The 25883-nt window shown below is 44.1% G+C and overlaps 1 protein-coding gene across 2 annotated transcripts in view; it reads right to left on the bottom strand.

The window, feature by feature from the left end:
- SNX31 (sorting nexin 31) overlaps positions 1 to 22382 on the bottom strand; it is a 52107-nt gene extending 29725 nt beyond the window's left edge. For both annotated transcript variants that reach the window (XM_077748190.1, XM_077748191.1), the window contains exons 1-5: positions 22285 to 22382; positions 17550 to 17614; positions 8198 to 8308; positions 3630 to 3720; positions 2611 to 2698 (exon numbers count right to left, since the gene is read on the bottom strand). In XM_077748190.1, the coding sequence (XP_077604316.1) occupies positions 2611 to 2698; positions 3630 to 3720; positions 8198 to 8308; positions 17550 to 17614; positions 22285 to 22342 (413 nt within the window). In that variant the 5' untranslated portion in view covers positions 22343 to 22382. The remainder of the gene's footprint in view (positions 1 to 2610; positions 2699 to 3629; positions 3721 to 8197; positions 8309 to 17549; positions 17615 to 22284) is intronic.
- Positions 22383 to 25883: the final 3501 nt, after the last annotated feature.

Raw genomic sequence — 25883 nt, 5'->3', positions numbered from 1 at the left:
GTTACTGTGTAAGCATAGGAACTGCTAAGAATTGACAGAAACGGTCAGGAAAGGGTGCACTGCAGCTGGCCCAAACCAGTCTGAAGGCAGAGGTAAGCAGAATCACTGCACTTACAAGTGTGTGGTTAAGAGACCAACGGGATTGGCATGGACTAGNGGGGGGGAGAGAGAGAAGCACGCCCAGTGCCCAGTTACAGCCGACTTCGCTTGTTTGCCGATGCGGCGTACGCACCCTATTCTCTGAGACTGATAATAGCACCTGTTGCATCCAAGCTAGAGACCCTCCAGCCCGGCTCACACTGGGGCTCTGAGAGGCCAAGGCAGCCTCCCCCTGGTCTGGAAGGAATCATACCATAGTTGGAGAGATGCACCAGAGAATTCACGGACGAAGAAAAAGCCCTAAAGCTCTGGCTAGGCTTCGCTGCAATGCGTCACCTGCTGGGAATCCCACAGCTGCTGGCAGCCACGCTGGCCTCCCTGCTCCCACTCAGACTTTTCCTGGACGTAGGACTAGGTACCTTTAGGATCCTCCTCCAGGCTCTCTGCCTCAGGTGAGCTGACCCTCAGCTCTAACAACTGGAGCGGGACCTCCTTTCTTCCCTCCCATAAGCAAAGGCCATCTGCCTGGATCTGAGATGCAGGCCATGCCCGTGAATGACATTTTATCTTTACACTGATGATCTAGAATATACCTATTTGTTTTAGTTTTTTAAAGTTTATTTACTTATTTTGAGAGAGAAAGAGAAAGCATGAGCATGGGAGGGGCAGAGAGAGAGAGAGAGAGAGGAAGAGAGAGAATCCCAAGCAGGCTCTGTGCTTTTATGTGCAGAGCCCAATACAGGGCTCAATCTTAAGAACCACAAGATCATGACCTGAGCTGAAACCAAGAGTCAGAAGCTTAACCGACTGAGCCACCCCGGTGCCCCTAGAATATACCTATTTAATGAAGACCTGGGCAAAACCTGATTTCCAGTTAAGGCTTCAAGGTAAGGGACAGAGTCCTCATGTCTCCTTTGATCTCAGGTTCTCTGGAGAGCCCATGAGCAAAGCAGCCTAACCCCTGCTTTTAGCTGTTATTGTTATTATCATTATTATCCTCCATATGGCAGTAAGAAATAAGACCAAAATTTATTGATTTTGTGGGATTACTTTATTTAACCCTCCCACTAATCATATGAGGTAGACTCTTGTTATTATTCCCATTTTACTGAGGCTTAGTGAGCTTGAGTAACTTGGCTAAGGTTATTCAGCTACATAGTGAGTTGGTTGGGATTTAGATTCACATACTCCAATCCCAGGAACAACCATGCTCAGCCACTTGTTGCACTAATCAGCTTCCAGAAGAACAGCTACTCTAGAAACACTTAGATGGGGGGCACTGGGTGGCTCAGTTGGTTAAGCGTCCGACTTTGTCTCAGGTCATGATCTCGTGGTTCGTGGGTTCGAGCCCCATGTCGGGCTCTGAGCTGACAGCCAGCTCAGAGCCTGGAGCCCGTTTCAGATTCTGTGTCTCCCTCTCTCTCTGACCCTCCCCTGCTCACGCTGTCACACTCTCTCTCTCTCTCTCTCTCTCAGAAATAAAAAAAATAAAACAAACAAAACATTAGAAACACTTAGATGGAACTGCTAAGGGTTTTTCCTTTTCCCCTTTTTAGGGCTCCATCCCACAGATTTTGACAATTTCTCAGAATACTTTTGAACAACAGTATATGAACTTCTAGCCTTGCCAAGAACGTCCTTCCAAAATTCAAAACCACAGACTGGAGCTCTAAACAAGGCATCATGAAGTCAAGACAACTGCTCTTCCTAGATTACAAAATGCCTTTCTTTAATACTTCTGTGCTCAGATTACAGAATAGCTGGGCTGGGAGAGAGTAAACCAAAGAAGCAATCCAATACAGCCATGTTCATAAACACTGGAGACTACAGATTATAGGATACATGTGGGGTGGGGTGGGGTGGGGGAAGTGTCCTGCTTCTTGGTATTTTCTGTTTATTCACTCTCCAAAGGGTTTCTTATTTCTGAGGGAAAGGATAGTATTTTCTGCAGGGTGTTCAATCAGTCTAGGAATATGGCTGGCCCCAGTTTATATGCATTTATTATTGGAATCCTTTTAGGAAGGTAAGCCAAATACTTAAGAGTTCAAATTCACTTCAAGTTGGCAGAGTCAACCCTTTGCCTTTAGGGACCACCACAGTGCAACAGATGAATCGCACCTGTTTGAAATTACCAACAAATTCCTTCAATTAGTACAGTTGATAACCCATTCCAAAGCAAGCCCATGATCCACATTTCTCATAATCCCCACTTTGATCCCCACCCCAACAGTGCTTGCTTTTCAAGACTTACCTTCATGGCCACCATCTTCATGACAATATCTTTCAAGTACTTACTGGAGACCAGTGGAAGTTATCTTCCATATTGTATTCTTTAGGACAAATATTCTGGTTCATTCCCCACTCTCCCTTCCTTACTGCTTTCCTCTCAACCTTCCCCAAGCTCCTGGTCCCTCTCTGCTGTTAGGTTGTGAGCTAATATGGTGAGATGGACAAATTCTCAACAGGAATTGAAAACAACCTCTAATACCTACCATCACCGTAAGTGCTTACCACTTCCTGAGTCCAACCTTGCAGTTCTCCACTCCAGCACTTCTCAGACTCACATAAGGGAGTTCAAAATCCGCCAGTTTTTTCATGACTAGAGAAAGGGGAAAGGGAGTCTTCCTGACTGAAACAGCACAGATAGTTTACATACAGAGGCTTTGAAATGAGAAAATAAAGCGCCGCCATTGGAAAGAAAAAAATCACAATAATAATATTCTCTTGCATTTGTATGTAATTTTTAACTTTCTGAAATCCATCCAATGATAAATAACACTTCATCCGCGTAAAATAGCAGCACCTTTGGTAGGGGGTATTTTCCACTGTGATACAGACAAAGAAACTGAGGTCCAGAGAGGNGCCGCCACACCACAGATCTTAGCGGTCAAGCCAACACACAAACCCCTAACCCCCCACTCAGAACCACCTCCCTGCAGTTTCTTGAAAACATATGTAAACTGCAGTCAGATAACTAATATCATTTCACAACTAAATAATTTGTACTATCTAGATAGGTACTGTAAAGAAAAGCAAACGCTATGTGGACCCTACTGTTATCTTTCACTAACTCATTACGTATTTTAAGAACCTGAGAACTTATTTACGACATCCACATTTTATAGCAAACAGTCCTTAACTAGGAGAAATGATAGTGTGATGAGATGTCCTGACCTCAGGAGTCCAGCACTCCATTTATGAGGGGGCTGTGGCATGTAGTGGCCAGCAGCCAGTGAGACGGACATTAGGACTGGGAACAGGGCAGGCATGAGAGGAAGTGCAGTCACTAGGAAGGACCTGACACCTTGCTTTGGTCCATGCTAGCTGTCTGGAGTGGCTCATCCCCAGCTTACCCTGAACACAGACACAACCTCCCACCCCCCCCAACTTTTGATCTAGGGGCTGAGAACAGTAGCAGGGAACGCACACTGCCCCTACTCGGCTGTATCTCCTGCGTCCCCTGGGCTGAGCCCCTGCCCACACCTGCCCAACCCCATCTCCTGGCTGCCCCGCCTTCCTCCTTTCCTCACCAGAGAGCTTGCCCTCTTTGCAAAACCGAATGAGAAATAGGCCGAAGTAGCTCAAGAGCTCCTGACACAGTCCAATGTTGTGTGACGCCACCTGTAGAAATAAACAAAGACAAGAAAGGGGGGGAAGGCATTAGGAGTGTCCGCCATGCTTACTGCAATATGCAGAATTTGAAATTGCCCATAAACATCAATAAGAAGTGTTTTAATGGGCTGCAGACATTAAAAGTAATCTTTTCCAGGGGTGCTTGGGTGGTTCAGTTGGTTAAGCGTCCAACTCTTGGTTTCAGCTCAGATTGAGCTCTTTTGGTTTTGTGGGTTCAAGACCCACATTGGGCTCTGAGCTGGCAACTCAGAGCCTGCTTAGGATTCTCTGTCTCTGTCTCTCTGCCCCTCCCCAACTTGCACTGTCTCTGTCTGTCTCAAAAATAAATAAAAACTTGGGGGGGGGGAAAGCTAATCTTTTCTGAATCTAAAAATGGTAAAACTAATTTCAGAAAATTTATAAATTAAGAAATTAGAGTGAAGAAAGGAAAAACCTGCTCCAGCACAATGGATACCAACTGGCCTCCACTGAGGATGGCTGTCCCATCTGGGACAGGGATGTGTCTCCCAGATGGTTTGGTCATTATGGTCCACTGGAGGGCGGCAGCCATTCCCCACGACTGGCTGTCCTGTGATCTCTGCCCCTGGGGCCCTCACATCTATTTACCTTCCAATGGGCTGGATTCTCAGACACTGGGAGAAGGGATCTTCCCCAGCACTTGGCTGGCATATAAGTGTACAAGCTACTGTCCGCCTTTGCCACCCCAGGCCTGCTTCCGTCTGACGTCTCCTGTGATGGTCAAGTCTAATTTACATGACGTTTGCTCAGTGAAACCTTGGATCCCCGGCACAGGCTGCTCTCATCTCATATTCCGTCCTGACCTTTACATCAAACGGTTTTCACCTCAACACCAGTGGTTTCATTTCTACCAGCGGGTCATGAGGCTGTAGCGTCATCATGTTTTATATTCACTCACCTTCCCTTAGCAGGAATGTCCATGCTACCACAGATTCTCCCCTTCCTCCACCCCCCATTTAAGGCTGGGCTCCAGAGTGACATCTTTGCTTGCGCACTCTGAATTCACCAGATCACCTCTGTAACACTCGAGGATTTCACCTCCACAGCCGGGGGTGTGAGCTGATGCTTTAACCATGGCTCCAGGTTCTCAAGGTGGCAGTTGTACAAATACCAGGCTCAGAGGGGCACTTTTCTTGTCAGAGATCTGTAAATTACCTCATGAGACAGTCTTATTAGGTAGATGATGAGTGGGTGTGCTCGGCATAGCTTTGAAAATAAAGAAGAGCCCGGGAACGTTATACAACATTCACTAAAGGCTTATCCCCATTCGCCTTCTTCCTCCCTCACCCTTCCCCATTCCCTTGCAAAAGCCCCAACCCAAAACACAGCACTCCTGTGCGCAAGGGTGAGTGTGTGCTGGCATGTAACAGATGGCAAAGACATCTTTTCCTAGAGTATGACCCACGTCCATTCGGATTAGATTTCTCTCTTCTCTGACTCATTCTGTGAAAACAGCAAGCTTACACATAAGGGCAGATAAAGGAGCAGGGGAAGGAATGGAGGAGGCTCTTTTATTTATAAAGACATAAACACAAGTACCTTCTTTGGAGAGGAGTAGGCATTGACAAAAAAAGAGGCACAATAACATTTTCTTCTTAGCAAATGTTAAGGATACTTCAAAACACAAGCACCACCAATAAAACCACATTAGCACAAATGTCTAAAGAACCAAAAAGAGATTTTAGCCTGTTGCTGGTCCTTAAGGAGCCCAGCAGGATGGTGGGGAGGTAGAGAGTGGAGGAAAGTACACTCGAGAAGATATAAACAACGATTTTTTTTAAGTTTTTTTTTTTTTTTTTTTGAGAGAGAGAGAGAACGAGTGGAGAAGGGGCAGAAAGAGACAGGGGGCCAGAGGTTCCAAAGCAGGCTCTGTGCTGACAGCAGAGAGCCCAACACGGGGCTCAGACCCATGAAACATGAGCTCATGACCAGAGCTGAAGTCGGACGCTTAACTGACTGAATCACCCAGGCACCCCCCAAAAGTGATTCTCAATTACAAAATTTAAATTATTTTTTATAAATCTTTTTTTAATGCTTTATTTCTGAGAGAGAGAGACAGCGTGAGCAGGGGAGGTCAGAGAGCGAGGGAGACACAGAATCCGAAACAAGCTCCAGGCTCTGAGCTAGCTGTCAGCACAGAGCCCAATGCGGGGCTCGAACCCACAAACCGTGAGATCATGACCTGAGCTGAAGTTGGACACTTAACCAACTGAGCCACCCAGGCGCCCCCAAAATTTAAATTATTTTTATGCAAGCTGGAGACTCGCCCAGGGGCTGGGAAGTCACATGTCTGCTTGGCCAACTGCTCACTCTGCTTTTCATAGAAACTCCACTACTTTGAGGACAGAACCTCCAGGTAAACTTATTTGATGCTGATGATGTCAGGGTCAGGGGGTTGACCTTCTCACAAGTCAGTGTGATTAGAAAAGGGAAGATATATTTTTTGGAGATCACAAATGTATCTCGTTAAACTTATGCTCTTTGTTAAGAGAGGAACTGGACAAAATAGATGGCATTGTGGAACCGTGCCCTACTCAATTCAGCACGCCTTCTGATATCGGTAATAATGCCCATATTGAGAAGTAACCAGAACCTTCACTGTTGAAACATGAGCTATTTCTATAATTACTTAGACGCTGTCTTGAAAGGTTAAGCAACTTACCCAAACCCACACAGCTATGATGTGGCAGCACCATCACTTGAATCCAGCGCTTGCCCCACCCCAGCAGACAGGAGACCCCGCACTCCCACCGGCAGCCAACTTCAGCTGCGGTCTAGTCAGGCCAGCGAGACCCATTTGTGGGAAACGTGTCAATAATGATGTGCTCTGGCAGGGCGGATGCTCGCCAGTTCTCTCCAGAACCAACCATTCCCAAGTCATCTCACATCCCACGTGGGTTACATGCCTGGCCCTGGAGGTGTCTGTGTTTGTGGCCTCCACCCCCCTGTCCCCCAACACCCCTCCCCCCAAAATTACTACCCTCTTCCTTCACTGTGTCAGTCTCCACCATGCAGGTCCTGGGAAGGCAATTTACAGAACCATGTGTCTGTGTTTGGGGGGCTTTTTGGTATAAATCCCCTGAGGCATTAAGCATCAAGGGCCTTTGATGCTTTTTTAGAGATATTCTGGAAGGCAGGATAGAAGATTGGCAGGAAGCAGGGACTAGTTTGGAGGCTGCTATAGAAATCTAGCTGAGAAATGAGGGCTCAAACTAGGATGAGGTTGGAGACGAGGAAACGGGGAGACAGGAATTATAAGGAGACTTGGGACACAAGGTCAGTAGGATTTGGGGGTCAGGGGGTGAAGGAGGGGGACCCAAGGGTAACTTCTCAGTGGATGGCCTCAGCAATGAGGTGGCTGCTAATCCCATTCAACAAGACTAGCAACACAGGAGCCAAAAGTGGTTGTGTGCAATGACTTTCGTAGGAAGGAAGGTCCAAAATGATCACTCTTGGGCAGAGCAAGGACCCTAGAGAAGGCCAGGAGGGCATGGGCCAGCTTGAAACTCCAGGCTGGAAAGAGGAGCCGTGTTGCAGGGAGGAGGACCCCCTATCCCATAGTCTCAGGTAAAGGTGGGCTTGAGAGCTGGAGCCCAACAGGGCTGGCTCGTTTCCTGCCTACAAGGTGTCAAGTACGATGTCCCCAGCACAAGAACATTCTGTCCTTGGGAAGGCTCTAGAAACTTTCTCACTTCCACCTGGTTATAACTTCATATTCTCTCTCACATACTTCTCTAGAGAATTAGAACTAAAACCATCCAAAGGACAAGGACCTGGGAGCAGTATGTGGGTGTGAGAAGCTGGTGTTCCTTAGAAACCCAAGGTGGGAAGGAAAGGCCCCAGGGACAGAGCTGTTAATGGCCACATCTAAGATGGCATGGATAGTCTCTGTGTCTCATCTTCAGAGTCCTCACAGAACCAACTTAAACTCAGGTCTGGCCCTCTGGATGCAGACTTAGACTTGCTGGAGTTTTGGTTTCCGGTGAGGCAGGAGGGACGACTCTCTCAGCCTTCAAGAAATCTGCTGTCACTCTCTACCAGAAACTGTCACCAGCCTACCTGGGTACAGCCTGTTTCAGACTCATCTGGACTCCACTCCCCTTGCTGCTCCCAACCACGAGGGCATCCCATAATACAGTACTTGGCGTATCTCCAGGGCACATCCTTGGTTGAATCCCAGGGAACTGACAGTAGTATTAGGAAGGGCCTAGAAGATGTTGGGGAAGTTGATGCCCACAGGGCAGGTAAAACCAGATGCCCTGGAGGACACATTGTAGCTCAGATTCCTTGGTCAGTCTCCCAGAAAGTCCAGCCTCTCTACAGATATGTCATCCAGAGTAGAATAATAGGCAGGAAGCTTCTGGAAGGTAACCCTATCCTAGTCCCTGCCCTCAAACAGAATGATTCCAAAATTCAGTTGTGGAGCTGGAGTTTAGACAAAGTTTACCTCCAGAACTCTTTCAGCAGTATCTGATGTTAGAATTTCAATTTGAATATTCCTTCCATCAGGCAGAAATATATCCAGAGAGGCTGTCTTGGTAGTGATGCTAAATGTGTCCTGCAAGCAAAGGAAAAGCACAGTGAGCCTCTCAGTGCCCTTCAATGGGGTACGCGGAGCAGGAAAAGTCAGTAGCTTCTTCTACCTGGACCCTCAGGGCATACGTTACCCAGAAACACACAGAGCTGACTGCAGAGCTTTGGGGGATGGTGTTTTGAGGGGTTTGAGGGGTGGGGTGAGGAGGGAGATGGAAGGGCCGAGGCAAAGCAATGACATGCTGCCTGAATAATTTCCAAATAAACGACAAGGCATCCATTTTAGGGAAAAAAAGCTTTTGATAAAATCATCCACCTGACCCTGGGGAATCTCGGATTTTAATTTTCACTTTGAATATTTCCAGGTATCCCTAAAAGTCCCATAAAAGTCTTCTGAATGGGGGGTGCCTGGGTGGCTCAGTTGACTAAGCGTCTGACTCTCAATTTCGGCTCAGTTCATGATCTCATATTTGTGGGTTTGAGCCTTGCGTCAGGCTCTGTGCTGACAGTGTAAAACCTGCTTGGAATTCTTTCTCTCCCTCTCTCTCTACCCCTCCTTTGCTCACTCACTCTCTCTCAAAATAAATAAGTCAACTTAAAAAAAATTTTTTTTTAAATCTTCTGAATGAAGAAGCCTGTCATTATCAGGTAAGTAAGTGTCCACCTGGGGCCACCCCCAGCTCAGCCCTAACTTTGCTTGCATTTATGCATTCCGCAAGGGGACACATGTGTGCTAGAGGCTACTGCAAATCAGGGGACCTGTGAAATTCTTGGATGGAATGTTCTAGAATGTCAAGGACATGCTAGAGACACTGGAAGACCTTCAGAGTGTAGGAAAATGTGAAGCTGAAGATAGTGCTCAGTGACCATAAAGAGAGGGACCCCAGGAGGACGCATGGCCAGTTGCCATACGACTGAGCCTCACAGGGCAGTGGCATCAGGCAGAAGGCTGTTTTTAGCACCTCCCAAATGGGATGCTGTCGGTCCACAGGACTGCCTCATCTCTGGGAGGCTGCTTCAGGTCAGAGCCTTTCTCATCCCAATTCTACAACAGGATTAAACCCTAATGTACCAACACATCCTCTGTAGGCAAGGAGCTTACTTCTCTCCTGGGCATTTAGAAGAGCAATGGTTACATGTGACCCTGGGGAAAACGGAAAAAAGAGCCACTCAAATCATCGTCTGTGTCCTAAGCCTACTATAGAAGCTGGGATATTAGTAATACAGAGGAGCAGAAGGTAATCTCTCCTTAGGGCCAAGGCAATGTGCACCCAAGCCTCCTTCCTGGTCTCAGGCTGGGAGAGAGAGGAACCAAATGACCAATCCTAAGATTGTTTGAAGATCACAGAATTGGGCTCAGGCAAGCTGACCAAGTGGGACCTTTCCCCTCAACAGGCAACACCCCCCTTTTCCTCACTGCCCCCCACATTCACAGATATAACATTTCCAGTTTTACAGGGACCGCATTGCCCAGGTTCCCCAGCAGGCCAATCACATTAGTGACAGGCTCATTTTTCCTAATTTTATCAGAGGTCAAGCTTTGACTTTACATTTTAACTCCCCACTCCCAACCCTCCTGCCATGTTCTATGATTCTGAATCTGAGTGCTTTAGAAGAGAAAATCTGCTATTTTCCAAATTCAAAGGGTTGGTCCAAAAAAACCAAACCAACCATGTTTATGAATATCTATATATTTAGGCAGTATGTATATATAGTATATCATTTATGAATAAATATGCATATATTTACTATATACAAATATATTGATAAAACATGATACTGAGAACTGTGCTCTGTGCCAACGGCTTCACATAGAGTAACACATCTGATTCTTGTAGCACTGCCATGCGACAGATACACATTTTAATCCCCCTTTTTCAGATGAGGAAAAGTTCACAACGGTTAAATAACTGGCCCGAGGACACTTGGCTGGGTGGCAGCAGAGGCAGTTGTCAAGACCTCCATCACGTGACTCTAGGGCCTGGGATCCAAGTACGTGACCCAAGAATTTCCAACAATAGGCCTCCCTCCAGCCCTGTGATGGTGGCCCTTGAATGCCCGTGGCGAGGCCCTCACCTCCAGTCTGATGGGATGTGCAGAAGGGGCCTTTGGGAAGCGGTTAGGGCTGGATGAGGTTGTGTCCCCCATGATGGAATTACCGCCCTTTAAAGAAGGGACAGCAGAGGGCCTGTTCTCCCTCTCTGGGTATGCAAAGAGGACACAGATTTCTCACAGTTCCAGGAATTTCTATTAAGCCACCCTGTCTGTATTTTATGATGTCTGATGCAAATGGAATACTTCTAACACTTTTTTCGCTCTCAAAGTGCCCAAATTTGGATAAGGTATCTGACTCCCACGTTGCCGCCCTCACACCAGTGTAAGGTACCATGTTGTGCTGCCTCCCTCCGCACGCAGTAGGTTTCTGTCGGTGTGACCGGAATCTGTCACTTTTCAAACAGTCCTGTGGCTGTGAGTCCTGTCACAAGGGGGCTCGGAATCAGCAAATGCTGATCTCTTACCAGTTTTTTCCTCCAAGTGTCTGGTGCCAGGACAACCCACTTCCTGGCACGCTTTGAGAATCACTCCAAGTTCTCCCACAAAATGTCAGGACTCCTGGTTTCCCCGCACCTCAGCACAGGCCCTGAGCTCCCACACAACCTCAGGCCACACTTCCTTCGCCTCTCCTTTCCAGGGGAACCTTCGGAAGATTTCTCTAGTTCCCCTGGAGTCATGATAACTGAGTGATGATGAAACACAGCAGGGTCCCCAAGACTCCATATTTAGCTGAGATACGGGTAGTCAGGGGTAATGGCCTCCCCCAGATAATTGTTGCAAAGGTTTCTAGGAACATCCTTGCTTAGATGTTGGCTCTCGTGTTCTGGGGTCTATAATCACAAGCATCTCTTACCGCAGGGGGAAAACACTCACAAAATGAATGAAAAGAATTTCATTGCTTTTTGGTAAGCTTCCAGGGGAAAGCCTAGCAATTTTTATTACCACAGTGTAACTCCCAACTCAAACCAAACTGCAGCCTGGTAAGATAGCTAAATTACATAAACGGTTAAAATGAAATAAATGCACACCTTTATTAAATTCCTCTGCAAAAGTGAGAAAGATTGGATTGGTAGAGCAGGTCAGATTATAGATGGCCCTGAAATCAGACACCTGAGGATTTTATTAAAAAGGCAAAAGGAAGGGGGCTCCCGGGTGGCTGAGTCTGTTAGGCATCCAACTTCAGCTCAGGCCATGATTTCGCAATTCATGAGTTTGAGCCCTACCTCGGGCTTGCTGCTGTCAGCATGGAGCCCATTTCAGATCCTCTGTCCCTCCCCCCACTGCCCCTCCCCAGCTTGTGCTATGTCTCTCTATCTCTCTCTCTCAGAAATAAATAAACCTTAAAAAAAAGACAGAAGGGAGCAGGGGAAAACACTCACAAAATGAATGAAAAGAATTCATTATGGAAAGATTTTGTCTGGTAGTGAAAATGGGCAGGAAGAGAGAATGGAGGGTAGGGGACCCTCCGAGTTGGCTGTAGTAATCTGCTCATGCACACTAAGGGACTGGGCTGGAGCACGTGAAGAAACAGGTTCCAAGCCCAGCTGCTGCACCTGCCACATGTGACCTTATGTAAACCTGGAGAGGTTACTCGCCCCTGTAGTTCTCATTCCTTCTGCTCTCCAATAAGGACGGTCATAGTGCCCACCCCACAGGGCTGTGGTCAAGATTGAAGGAAGCAACATGTAGAATTTGGAATGGCGCTCGCTGCAAACACCCAAATGGCAGCCATATTGTTTTGTTATTGTTAGCAGAAGAAATGAGAAGGAGGCTATGTACCTTTGATTAGAAGTAGTGCCAATAGATAAGATATAAAGGATTCAAGAAAAGATTTAGGAAGATATTTTTAACAGTCATATCAAAGCAAGGTCTGAGTTGTGTAAATTTTACATCTTACACTGTCTCTTGAGTCTCTCTACTTTTCCTCTCCACTGCCAGCACCTTAGACCCAACTGACATCTCCTCTCCCTAGACTCCTGTGATGGCCTCCTGGCTTCCATTCTTACCCCACACAAAGCACTCCCCACGTAGCAGCCAAAGAAATATTTTACAATGCAAATCTAAAAATGTCCTTCCCTTGCTTAAAACCCTCCAATGTCCTTACGTTGTTCACGGCAGGGAGCTATGCTCACCGCTATGTCACCAACGCCGGCCTTACCCTGCTCACAGGACGCTACAAGGAAAACCACAACTTTCTCTGACTCACACCACTTCTGACACTATCTGGAGTTAGCACAGACCCCACAGGTTAAGGGCTCAGTGCCACAAGATTTCCCCTCCCCAGTTTCAGATGCCAGTCACAAATCCAGGCCTCCCACATGTCTGACCAACTGGTCAGAAATCAGGAGCTCCTGGGGCGCCTGGGTGGCTTAGTCAGTTGAGCGTCTGACTTTCGCTTGGGTCATGATCTCACAGTTCGTGGGCTCGAGCCCCGCGTCGGGCTCTGTGCTGACTGCCAGCTCAGAGCCTGGAGCCTGTTTCAGTCTGTGACTCCCTCTCTCTCTGACCCTCCCCTGCTCACGCTGTCTCTCTCTCTCTCTCCTAGAAATAAATAAAACATTAAAAAAAAAAAAAGAAAAAAAAAAGAAATCAGGAGCTCCCACAACACCCTCCTCAAGATTGGTAGTTTTCTAGAATGGCTCACAGAATGCAGGAAAGCTCTTTTTACCTACTATTGCCCACTTATTAAAAAGGAAACTGCTCACAAATAGCCAAATGGAAGAGATGCACAGGGCAAGGTGTGTGGAAAGGGGCACATAGCTTCCACGCCCTCTCTGGGCACGCCACCCTGCCAGTACCTCAGCATGGTCACCGATTCCAAAGCTCTCTGTACCCCACAGTTTAGGGACTTTTATGGAGGCTTTATCACATAGGCATGATCAATTATTAACTCAATTTCCAGCTCTTCTCCCCTGTAGACCAGGGGGTGGGGCTGGAAGTCCCAACCCTCTAACTCTGCCTTCCACCAGTCCCCATCTTGAAGCTATCTAGGAGCCCCCAGCCACCAGTCACCTCATTAACATGCAAAAGGTCACTCTGATCTTTCCAGAGATGCTAGAGGCTTAGCATATCAGAAGCTTGGGTAAGACACTCTTATTACCCTTAATACTCAAGAAATTACAAGGGTTTAGGGGCACCTAGGTGACTGGATTGGTTAAGTGTCCAACTCTTGATTTTGACTCAGGTCATGATCTCCCGGTTTGTGAGATCAAGCCTCGTGTCTGCTTGGGATTCTCCGTCTCCCTCCCTCTCTGCCCATCCCCCACTCATGTGCATGCATGTGTGGGCTCGCTTGCTCTCTCTCTCTCTCAAAAATAAATAAACACTTTTAAAAGGGTTTGGAGAAGATTCATCACAGTCAAGTGGGATTTACTCCTGGGATGCAAGGGTGGTTCAATATTAGCAAATCAATCAGCGTGATATATTACATCAACAGGAGAAAGGATTAAAAAAAAAACATATTATCATTTCAATAGATGCGGAAAAATCATTCAACAAAGTACAACATCCATTCCTGATAAAAACTCTCAACAAAGTAGGTTTAGAGGAAACATACCTCAACATAATAAAGACCATATGTGAAAAACCCATAGCTAACATCATACTCAATGGTGAAAAACTGAGAGCTTTTCCTCTAAGATCAGAAACAAAACACGGATGTCCACTGTCTTTTAACATGGTACTGGAAGTCCCAGCCACAGCAATCACACAAGGGGAAGAAATAAAATGCTTCCAAATTGGTAAGGAAGAAGTAAAACTTTCACTATTTGGAGATGACACATTACTAAACATAGGAAACCCAAAAGACTCCATGAAAAAACTACTAGAACTGACAAATTTTCAGTAACGTCACAGGATACAAAATCAATATACAGAAATCCACTATATTTCTATATGCTAATGATGAAGTAGCAGAAAGAAAAATGAAAAAAGCAGTCCCATTAACAACTGCACCAAAAAATAATAAAATATCTAGGAATGAATTTAACCAAAGAGGCGAAAGACCTGCATTCTGAAAACGATAAAACACTAATGAAAGAAATTGAAGATGACACAAACAAATGGAAAGATATTCCATGCTCATGAATTGAAAGAACAAATATTGTTAAAATGTCCATACTATCTGAAGCAATCTACAGATTTAATGCAACCCCATCAAAATAGCAAGAGCATTTTTCACAGAACTAGAACAAAAATCCCAAAATTTCTTTTTAAAAATTTTTTAAAACGTTTATTTATGTTTGAGAGACAGCATGAGCAGGGGAGGGGCAGAGAGAGAGGGAGACACAGACTCTGAAGCAGGCTCCAGGCTCTGAGCTGTCAGCACAGAGCCCGATGCAGGGCTCGAACCCACAAACTGTGAGATAATGACCTGAGCTGAAGTTGGACACTAAACCAACTGAGCCACCCAGGTGCCCCCAAAATCCTAAAATTTCTATGGACCCACAAAAGACCCCAAATAGCCAAAGCTATCTGAAGAAAGAAGAACAAAACTGGAGATATAACTATTCCAGATTTCAAGATATACTACAAAGCTGTAGTAATCAAAACAGAACAATATCGGCACAAAAACAGACACATAGATTAAAGAAACACACTAGAGAGCCCAGAAAATAAAATCACTCCTGAGCCTAAGCTCTTAACCACTAAGCCAGTCCTGAGGCTACTTAATCAACAAGAGGGTTTAAAATGCTCGATCACGGTATGTGGAAGGATGGTTACGGCTTCACTGCTAGACAAGCTGTTCGGACCTTCAGGCTGGATGTCAGAGAAGGTGCTCAGAAACAAGAGGGAAGAGGGGTGCCTGGGTGGCTTAGTCGGTTAAGCGTCCGACTTTCGCTTAGGTCATGATCTCTCAGTTCGTGGGTTCGAGCCCCGCGTCGGGCTCTGTGCTGACTGCCAGCTCAGAGCCTGGAGCCTGTTTCAGTCTGTGACTCCCTCTCTCTCTGACCCTCCCCTGCTCACGCTGTCTCTCTCTCTCTCTCCTAGAAATAAATAAAACATTAAAAAAAAAAATTTTAAAAAAGAAACAAGAGGGAAGATCCAGAAGTACAACAGATGGAGTCAAAAAACTCGACCAGAGCTCCTCCCCGAACACGATGTCAGCTGGCTCACAAAGTGCAGCCCCTTGCAAAGCTGAGTGACCACCTGAGAAGAAATAACAGGGGGCCTGGGCAAAACTCCCGCAGGAAAGGAGGGAGGGATTGCAACCAAGAGTAAAAAATATATCCCCAAAACAATGCCACTGAGGAGATGACAATGATAGATGTATTCATAAAAATACAGCTTCTCTAATGCAGAGAATGTATGAACCCCTCAGAAAAGAGGTAAGATAACAAAGAATATAAAAGTAAGCTGGCAACGTTGGTGGAAGAAACAGAAGAGAAAAATAAAGCCGTTAGAAAAGTACAAATCTCCTATCAACCATAGTCAAAGTATGGAAAGAGCCCAAATGTCCAATGACTGATGAATGGATAAAGAAGATGTGGTTATATATACACAACGGAGTAGTACTCGGCAATCCAAAAGAATGAAATCCTGCCATTTGCAACTACATGGATGGAACTAGAGGGTATCATTCTAAGTGAAACCAGTCAGAGAAAGAGAAATATCATATGACTTCACTCATAGGAGGATTTAAGATACAAAACAGATGAACAAAAGGGAAAGGAAGCAAAAATAATATAAAAACGGGGGAGGGGGGAGGGGACAAAACATAAGAGACTCTTAAATATGAAGAACAAGCAGAGGGTTTCTGGAGGGATTGTGGGGGGGGGTGGGCTAAATGGGTAAGGGGCATTAAGGAATCTACTCTTGAATCATTGTTGCACTATATGCTAACTAACTTGGATGTAAATTTTTAAAAAATTAATTTAAAAAAATGACAGTAAAAATCTCATCAGAAAAAGCAAGTCGTGGTAAAAAACTAACAGAACTAAAATCGAGCAAAAAAAATCTTCCAAATTACCAGAAAAAAAGACACTTAAAACAAAGCTCCAAAACACTGACAGCCCATGAGTGGTTTTTAAAAGGCACTGAAAGCAAAAACCATAATGTACACAAAAAACAGGACAGAAGTGAGGCCAAATGTACCTCTGTGTACTGACAGAATGATTTGCAAGATACAGAACTAAAAAAAGAGTTCAGTAAGCGTGTAGAGTATGTGCTTATTTATAAAACAAAAAGGATACGCATACATATGAATGCTTGTATAAGCACAAAAACGTGTAGGAAGAACATATATTAAACTGTAAACAGTTGTTTCTGAAGAGGGGTCCTGGGGGTGTGTGGTGGGATCATGAACCCTTTTGTGCTATTCGAATTTTACGGCCATCACCACCTCAACAAACTTTTCAAAGGAAAAGAAAGCACATGTGCTTCAAGCCATCAAATATATGTGAAGATCTGAATGGCGACACAATGGGAGATGCCCAGATCATTTCTCGGGTTGAATGGACCAGTTACCATACCGACGTGGTTGACCTACTGAATAAATGAAATTTGCTCCCATTTTTTTTTTTATAAATCCAATCAAAGTATCATTCCTCCCCTAACTAGGATCGAGTGCAATAATATCAGATTATTGTTCTGACTTCAATCTTCTCAAAGATTTCCATTCAGTCAAGAACATACTTGCAGGCATAAAAATGTTCCCACATGTACAACTAGAACCTACTTGGCAAACTTCTAGCATCTACAGGGCAAGTGGCCAGTGGTTGCTTGGGCCAATAAAGGAAAGGGAGCTGCTGTATGTCATTCTGTTCAGACTGAATCTTTTCTGTGATCAATTTACAGCAAAGTTAGGAGCAGGAGATATGCAAGTAATAGTTGGCGAGGCCGTTACTGGTGTGTGGTCATCTTCAGTGTGGCACACCTGATCCCGGCCAGAGAGGCAGGGTCGCAGAACTGTCATGGGGCCCCTTCATGATAAAAGGTTCTCTTCTCCATGGCCAGTTTTGAGAGGTACAATGCTTAGGCTCCAGGATAAAAAGGTATCTGCTGAATTAAAACGAGTTCAAAAGTCAAGTGACACACTTGTTTTCCATCTAGAATCTAAACCTCCAAAAGAACAACATAGGAACCATCCCCCACGTCCTCCACAGGAATGCATTCTACCCCATGAGTTGCTGAGGGCCAGAAACACACACGTGGCAACTCAGAGACATGTTCTGTAGCAAAATAACGACCTTAGTAAAGAAGAGCACGCTTACCAGCTGTACGAGTTTTAAAAAGTCCACGAAGACGTCACTTCTCAACATGTTTGGCTCCATGGTTACTGAAAAATATGGATGGAGAGCCAGGTTAGCATGGGGCTGGGTTGACCTGTCTATTAAATTGCTCCATCCTCCGGGGAGCCCTACAGGCCTTGCCAGTACACGAGTGCCTCCTAGGGCAATGGAGCTAAGACCTTTCACATACATGAAAATCTACAAAGCTTGCCTCCTCCCGGCAGCCTTGATAGAGACATAAACCCATCATATCCGTCCCAGGAACCTCACTCGGTTCACACATCCCCGTATTGCTCAGTATCCGTCTTGCTGCTGCCCTAGCGGGAAGATGGTGAAGTTAGTATGAAAAAGCAAACAGATCTTTTTTTTTTTTTTAATGTTTTATTTATTTTTAGGAGAGAGGGAGAGACAGCGCGAGCAGGGGAGGGTCAGAGAGAGAGGGAGTCACAGACTGAAACAGGCTCCAGGCTCCGAACTGGCAGTCAGCACAGAGCCCGACGCGGTGCTCGAACCCACAATCCGTGAGATCATGACCTAAGCGAAAGTCGGACGCCCAACCGACTAAGCCACCCAGGCTCCCCAGCAAATAGATCTTTAAACCGACCCTGGGACCCCTGCTTTGGCGAGACATTTCTTAATTTGAAGACCTGAAGTCAATCAAGAAACCCTGATTGATTGAGAGCGTGTCTCATAATGACAGGACCTCTCAAGAGGTTATCCCCCACAAAGCGATTATAAGGCTGTTGGATTTAAAGTTTTCTATCCAAGAACAAAATCTTACCATTTGCAACAACATGGACAGAACTAGAGGCTATTACGCCAAGCAAAATAAGTCAGTCGGAGAAAGACAAATATCATATGATTTCACTCAGATGTGGAATTTAAGAAACACAACAGATGAACATAGGGGAAGGGAAGGAAAAAGAAGATAAAAACAGAAAGGGAGGCAGACCGTTAGAGACTCTTACATTCAGAGAACAAACTGAGGCTTGCTGGTGGGGTAGTGGGTGGGGGGATGGGTTAAATGGGTGATGGGCATTACGGAGGGCACTTGTTGGGATGAGCACTGGGTGTTGCATGTAAGTGATCAATTGCTAAATTCTAGTCCTGAAATCATTATTACACTATATGTTAACTTGGATTAAAAAAGTAATAAATTAAGGGTGAAAAAAATAATAAAGTTTTCTATTCTTTTATACCTATAAGAGTATTTACACTCTTAGTTTTAAAGCTCAGATCCCAATACTCAGGTGCTGTGGCCACAGCAGAGACTTCCCCCTGAGAGGTCCAAACTCCTGCATGAGGTCCTTACCAGCCTGCTTCCTCATTTCTTTTTTTCTTCAATTTTTTTAAAAATTGTTTTTATTTATTTCTGAGAGAGAGAGAGAGAGACAGCATGAGCAGGGGAGAGTCAGAGAAAGAGGGAGACACAGAATTTGAAACAGGCTCCAGGCTCTGAGCTGGCAGTCAGCACAGAGCCCAACACAGGGCTCGAACCCACGAACCGTGAGCCTCACAAACCGTGAGATCTGACCTGAGCTGAAGTCGGATGCTTAACTGACTGAGCCACCCAGGCGCCCCTGCTTCCTCACTTCTTAAGCCTCTTTTCCGAAATGCCTCTCCTGGGGTCTGCACTTTAGCTACCTTTACGTATTTACTAAATCTGTATCAAATGTCTTTCTGTTTTCTTTTCTTTCCTTTTTTCTTTTATTGCCATTTCAAATGATTTCATCACATAACTTCTTTCTACCAGCATTTAAAACTAGCACTGACTGAAGTCATTTCGGGTCATGCCTTTCCCAAACAATGTTACATTTTTCAATATAAAGTAACTAAAAGAAAGTCTTTCTATCATGAGAAACTTTTTATAAAAGATATTCCTGGGGCACCTGGATGGCTCAGTTGGTTAATCATCTGACTGGCTCAGGTCATGATCTCACCGTTCATGAGTTCGAGCCCCATGTCGGGCACTGTGCTGACAGCTCAGAGCCTGGAGCCTGCTTCAGATTCTGTGTCTCCTTCTCTGTACCCCTCCCTCCAAATAAATAAACATTAAAGAATAAAAATTTTTAAAAAAAGATATTCCCTCATTTTAAGGGAGGTGATTTTAGGGTAGACCAAAAAAAAAAAAAAAAAAAGCCCTCGTGTTATTTTCTGGAATGCATGTGGTGTACATGCAAATTAACATAATTGTTAGCATGGATTCTTGGAGATGGGGAAAGCTGTTGAAAAAGTGTTCATCCAACTGGTACTTATTAAGAACCAAGTACAATGCTAAGCCCTTTGTATATTTTCGTTCATTTAATCTTTACAATAAACCCTGGGGTATATATAATCTCCATTTATCAGATAGACACTGAAACTCAGGTCCTATAGCTAGTGAAATACAAACTAAGGATTTGACTGTAGTTCTGACTCTAAGTCACAGCACTAAGCTGCATTGTCTACTTTCTAGGGGACACGGAAGGTATCCTGATGCTATACAGACAAAGGCCAGGCCTAAAAACGCAACCCCTTAGACACTGTGATCATTTGTGAAAAGACCAGTAGTTTGAAAGAAGTCTTTCACAAAGACATTAGAAATCAAGCCAAGAGAGAATAAAAACTCAATAGGTATTACATTTGGAGTTTGAAAAAGCTTATTTAGGGGCGCCTGGGTGGCTCAGTTGGTTAAGCGTCCGACTTTGGCTCAGGTCATGATATCACGGTTCGCAGGTTCAAATCCCATATCGGGCTCTGTGCCGACAGCCAGCCTGGAGCCTGTTTCAGTTCTGTATCTCTCTCTCTCTGACCCATGCTCATGCTGTCTCTCTCTCTCTCTCTCAGAAATAAATAAAACATTAAAAAAGATTTCTTTTAAAGAGGCTTATTTAATGGGTCTAAAAGAGGTATATTCTCCATTAAAAAAGACAAATGGGAAATAGATGACCTGGAATTTTTATTTATTATCTTTAAAAAAACTGTGCGCAGCCATGAGAAATACTGAAGCAAATCTAGAATTTCTGACTTAGAATGAGCTGTAAAATATAGATTTTAAGAGGGGAAAAACAACTTACAGAAAAAAAAACATTTTTCCTTGTGCTGTGAAGGATATCAGTGGGATAGCTGGTGTACTTTGAAAAAGGTCTCTAGATTAGATAACATTATTGTATCAATGTTAATTGCCTGATTTTGATAACTATACTATGACTTGTAGTTATAGTAGAAGTCATATAGTAGTCTCTTGTAGAAGAGAATGTCCTTGATCTTAGGAAATACACACAAAAGTATTTAAGGGTAAAGTGGCTTGTGTATATAACAAAAGCATTTAAAAATATATATAAAACATATATAATTATAAATTATATATGTTATATATATAAATAATATAAATAAAACATATATAAATTATGTGTTGTATGTATAAATAATATATAAAAATATATGTTTTAAAACATACAAACACATAAACATATATAAATATAGATGTATACAAAATATACACACATACCCAGGAAATTGAGAGGATAATAAAGCAAATATGAAATGTTAACATTTGGGAATTCTTTACATTATTTCTGCACCCTTTTTTGTAAGTCAGAAATTCTTTCAGAATAAAATTATTAAGCATCAATTACCAAAAAGCGTGTAGAGTAAATTTCAATTTGTGTTTAACAAACAAGGATGTGCATACACACCAGTAGACGCAAAAATTGTTTCCGAGGAATATGTAAGCCACTTATAAGTGCTGACTTCTAGAAGCCTTGGGGTCTAGGCTGGAAGGGAATGTACCTTTCATTGTATACTCTTTGGACAGGTTCTATTTTAAAAATATTTTGTGTATATACTATTTCCCCTTTTACAAATCTGGGTTTTTTTTTTAAGTTTATTTATTTTGAGGGAGACAGAGAAAGTTCAGGGTGGGGGGCAAGGGCAGAGATAGGGAGAGAGGGAGAGTCCTAAGCAAGCCTCGCTGGGGTCAGAGCCGACCCACAAGGGTCCCTGGTGAGGATAGAGATGGAAATGCATCTCTGGCCTGCTGATAAACATCTCCCATGTCTCCTGAGAACTTTCACAAGAACAGTTCACCTCATTCTTCTATTTCAGTCTTGTTTTTTTTTTTAAGTTTATTTATTTATTTTGAGTGAGACAAAGACAGCACGAGTAGGGGAGAGGCAGAGGGAGGGAGAGAGAGAGAATCCCAAGCAGGCTCCGCACCGTCAGCACAGAGCTTGACACAGGGCTCGAACTCACGAAACTCGGATCATGACCTGAACTGAAACCAGGAATCAGACGCTTAACAAACTGAGCCACCCAGGCACCCCTCCTCTATTTCAGCCTTAACCCAGGTATTATGTCTATGACTTCTACCGTCAAAGCCAACACATAACACCCAAAGGGCAAATCTGGAAACAAAGTATTTTTAAAACCAAATACAAAGTCCATACTTTGTATGACTCCATTTATATACAATGTTCAGAACAGGCAAATCTATAAGGACAGAAATTAGTATGGGGGTGATAGAGGCAGGTGGGGGAGAGAGTAAGGAGTGACTGACAATAGGTGTGAGCTTTCTTTTGGGGGTGACAAAAATGTTCTCAAATTAGACTATAGTGGGTGGTTGCACCATACGGTAAATATCCTAAAAACCACTGAATTGTACACTTTAAATGGGTGAATTTTAGAGCGTATAACCTGTATCTCAATAAATCTGCAAAACTAAAATCCAAATACATACCCTTCTGCAAATACTGTTCCAACTGGCCCCTTCTCTCATCAGCCATGGATGTGGTCATTGCAAGATAGTACTTTGGTGGAAAGGGTGGCAAGCAATTTCCAAAGACCCGCCTCAGCTGAAAGATCCAGAAAATACACACGTCAGGCCAAGAGCCTCCAATTTAAGGTCGGTGAGACACCAAAGCCTTCTCTTACAGCAAGTCTCACTTGAGTACTTAATTTAAAATTGCCCCTTCATGGTGGCCAAGAGGAGGAAAAGGGGATGCTTTGATTTTCTTAAGGAGTTTATTGTAGTACATGTTTCTGAAGACACTGTTAGACATACTACAGACTGACATGTCCAGTCTGAGTCTGGTTGATTTGGGGTACACTTTAATTTTTCATTTGTTTTTGCAAGACTGCCTATCACTTATACCATACAGTAGTTCTTAGATTCATTCCCCAGTAGAATCTGGGATACCAATGGTGATGGGTAGGAATGTCATACCCCACCCCACCTCCACCAAATCTGAATACACCCGCAGAGGTTTACAGCATGGTATCTGACACAGTATCCATGAGCCGGGGCTAAGGAGCCCTAGGAATGTAGCTAGTCCGCACTGAGATATGCTGTCAGTATAAAATACATACCAGACTTCAAAACTTAGTACAAAGAAAAAAAAAGTAAAATATTCTACTAATAGCTTTTTATACAGATTATATGTTGAAATGGTAAGATTTTAGATATACTAGATAAAATAAAATATATTATTACCATTAATTCCACTGGTTTCTTTTTATGCTTTTTAATCAGCCTACCAGAAAATCTTAAATTACATGTGTGGCTCATATTGTATTTCTATTGGGCAGTGCTGGTTTATAAAATTCCTGTAAGGTTAACACACGATCCCAGTAGAAACCCAGTGAGTGAGTTCCTACCCCACCCACCCACGCACCCATCTGATTATTGATCCAAGCAAGATCAAGGTGGCAGGTGTTTTTATGCAAGCTAATAGTGGATACATCAAAAATGTGTTTTAAATTAAGATGACCAAAGTGCATTTTCCTTCATTCCAGCCCTACGCTTACAGAGGCAGCTTGAAGATGAGGCATGGCAGCATTCTCTTTATGAGAAAGGAAACTAGCAGAAATCAGGTTTTAAAATGGTGCCTCCGGAGTAGAAGGTCTCAAGCTCTTACTCTTACCATAGTCAGGAGCTTAAAGAAAATGAAAGCAGATCCAAGAGAAACCAACAGGTAGGAATTTTAATTCCGCGGCCTTTGTCACAAACACGGTGTGTATCTGGTGAATATTTACCTTGCAGAGGCCCAAATGTCAAAATACATCAAGAATCTGACCACTTGTCTCCACCCCCATTGCCATCACCCTGGTCCAAACTGTCCTCTTTGCCTGATTCTTGCAGAAACTATACAAGAGATCTCTCTGCTTCTGGCCTTGATCCCTTCAGTTTATTCTTTTTTTTTTTTTTTAATGTGTTGTTTTTTGTTTTTTGTTTTTTAATTTCTGAGAGAGAGAGAGCGTGAACAGAGGAGGGTCAGAGAGAGAGGGAGACACAGAATCTGAAACAGGCTCCAGGCTCTGAGCTGGTTGTCAGCACAGAGCCCAACGCGGGGCTCGAACCCACGAACTGTGAGATCATGACCTGAGCCGAAGTTGGATGCTTAACCACCTGAGCCACCCAGGCGTCCTTCCCCTTCAGTTCATTCTTAAGACAGCATCTAAGGTGATATTCTGAAAATGTAAGCTAGTCAATCCATCGTCGTGCTCAAAATCCTTCATGGCTTCCTATTTCCACTCAAGGAAAAGCCAGTATCTTTACAACGGCCTGGAGCTGTGCAGTTCGATTGGATAACCGCCAGCCACCTGGAACTACTTACATTTAAACTCAAATTAATTAAAATTAAATAAAACTTAGAAAAATGTTTTTAAATTTTTATTTATTTTTGAAAGACAGAGAGACAGAGCACAAGTGGGGGAGGGGCAGAGAGAGAGGGAGACACAGAATCCGAAGGAGGCACCTGGCTTAAAGCTGTCAGCACAGAGCCCGATGCGAGGCACAGACTCACAACGTGAGATCATGACCTGAGTCAAGGTTGGATGCTTAACCCACTGAGCCACCCTGGTGCCCCAAAAATGAAATAAAATTTAAAATTCAGCTCCTCGGTTGTACTAGCCACATTTCAAATACTCAACAGGATTTGAAAGCAGCAAGTTGCAGTTCAGTAGCTACTGAATTGGACAAAGAGCATTTCCATTGGCACAGAAAGTTCTATCAGACAGCATTGGTTTAATATCTAGAAAGGTTAGTAACTGCCTATAGATAAGATACATTAAGCAAATGGATGGCAGGCGGTGGGAGTCAGGGTTTTTACTGCTGGAGCGAGGGTTTTCAGATCAGGGAAGTAGGCCAGAATGATCTATGTGGTGACGAATTACAGTTGGAGATACTGGTACCAACTCATGTTTAGTTTAACATAGATACAGAGGTTACATATAGAAATATTTATAGATATGTACATACACGTATTTTCCTTGCTTTGTCAGCTGAGAGGGCAAAGCAGCAACAACACTGTAGTAGCAATGAACTCACCGAGTCCAAGATCTTGGTTTCTCTTAACCGTTCTCCAAGTAAAGCAACCAGGTCTCCATGAAGAAAATAGTGATTTTAGGACCGAAGCAGGAGATAGATAAGAGGGACTCAGAGCCTCTTGTAGCACCAGAAAACAAGAAAGTGCTCAAGACAACAACAAAAATCAACAATGAATGCATGTCAAAGAGGCAAAGAAGCAAACTCAAAGTGCTCCCTGGGCCAGAGATGAAATAACTAAAATAGCAAAACAAAGCAGTGTTGAAGTATAACCACAAGCGTAAAGTAAATATCCCGGAGTCCATCCAGATACAAATTACTGAATAAATAAACAGGAGAGAAGAGACAAATCTGTGAAGAATCCCAAGTAATTTTTGTAGACACTCATCCCCCAAGTAGATGGAGCATTAGCCCTCACTCTTTAAGGGTGGACTGTACATAGTGACTTCCTTCCAAAGGGTACACTATCGAAAGGGAGGGAAAAGAGTAACTTTACAGTGGTGATATCTGACAAACACAGCCTCAGCCAAGTGATCAAGGTAGCCCTCAAGAGTGATAAGTCATGGGGCGCCTGAGTGGCTTAGTCGGTTAAGTGTCTGACTTTCGCTTAGGTCATGATCTCGTGGTTCGTGGGTTTGAGCCCTGCGTCGGGCTCTGTGCTGACTGCCAGCTCAGAGCCTGGAGCCTATTTCGGAGTCTGTATCTCCCTCTCTCTCTAACCCTCCCCTGCTCACGCTATCTCTCTCTCTCCTAGAAATAAAAAAAATAAAAATAAAAAAAAAAGGCGATAAGTCACAATGACAGGGGGTACTTTTCCTGTGATGTGATTACAACAACACTGACCTTTGTGGTCTTCCTCCCCAAAACCCATAACCCCAGCCTGGTCATATGAAAAGCATCAGATCCTTACAGAGAAACATTACACAGAATAGCTGACTGATGCTCCACAAAATAAATGGTCATTAAAAACAAGGAGGGGCACCTGGGTGGCTCAGTCGGTTAAGTGCCCGTCT

The sequence above is a fragment of the Crocuta crocuta genome, unplaced genomic scaffold, assembly GCF_008692635.1.
Source record: "Crocuta crocuta isolate KB4526 unplaced genomic scaffold, BGI_CrCroc_1.0 scaffold39, whole genome shotgun sequence".
Classification (NCBI taxonomy): Eukaryota; Metazoa; Chordata; class Mammalia; order Carnivora; family Hyaenidae; genus Crocuta; species Crocuta crocuta.
Note: the sequence above shows the minus strand (reverse complement) of the source record. Positions and strands in the feature narration are given on the sequence as shown.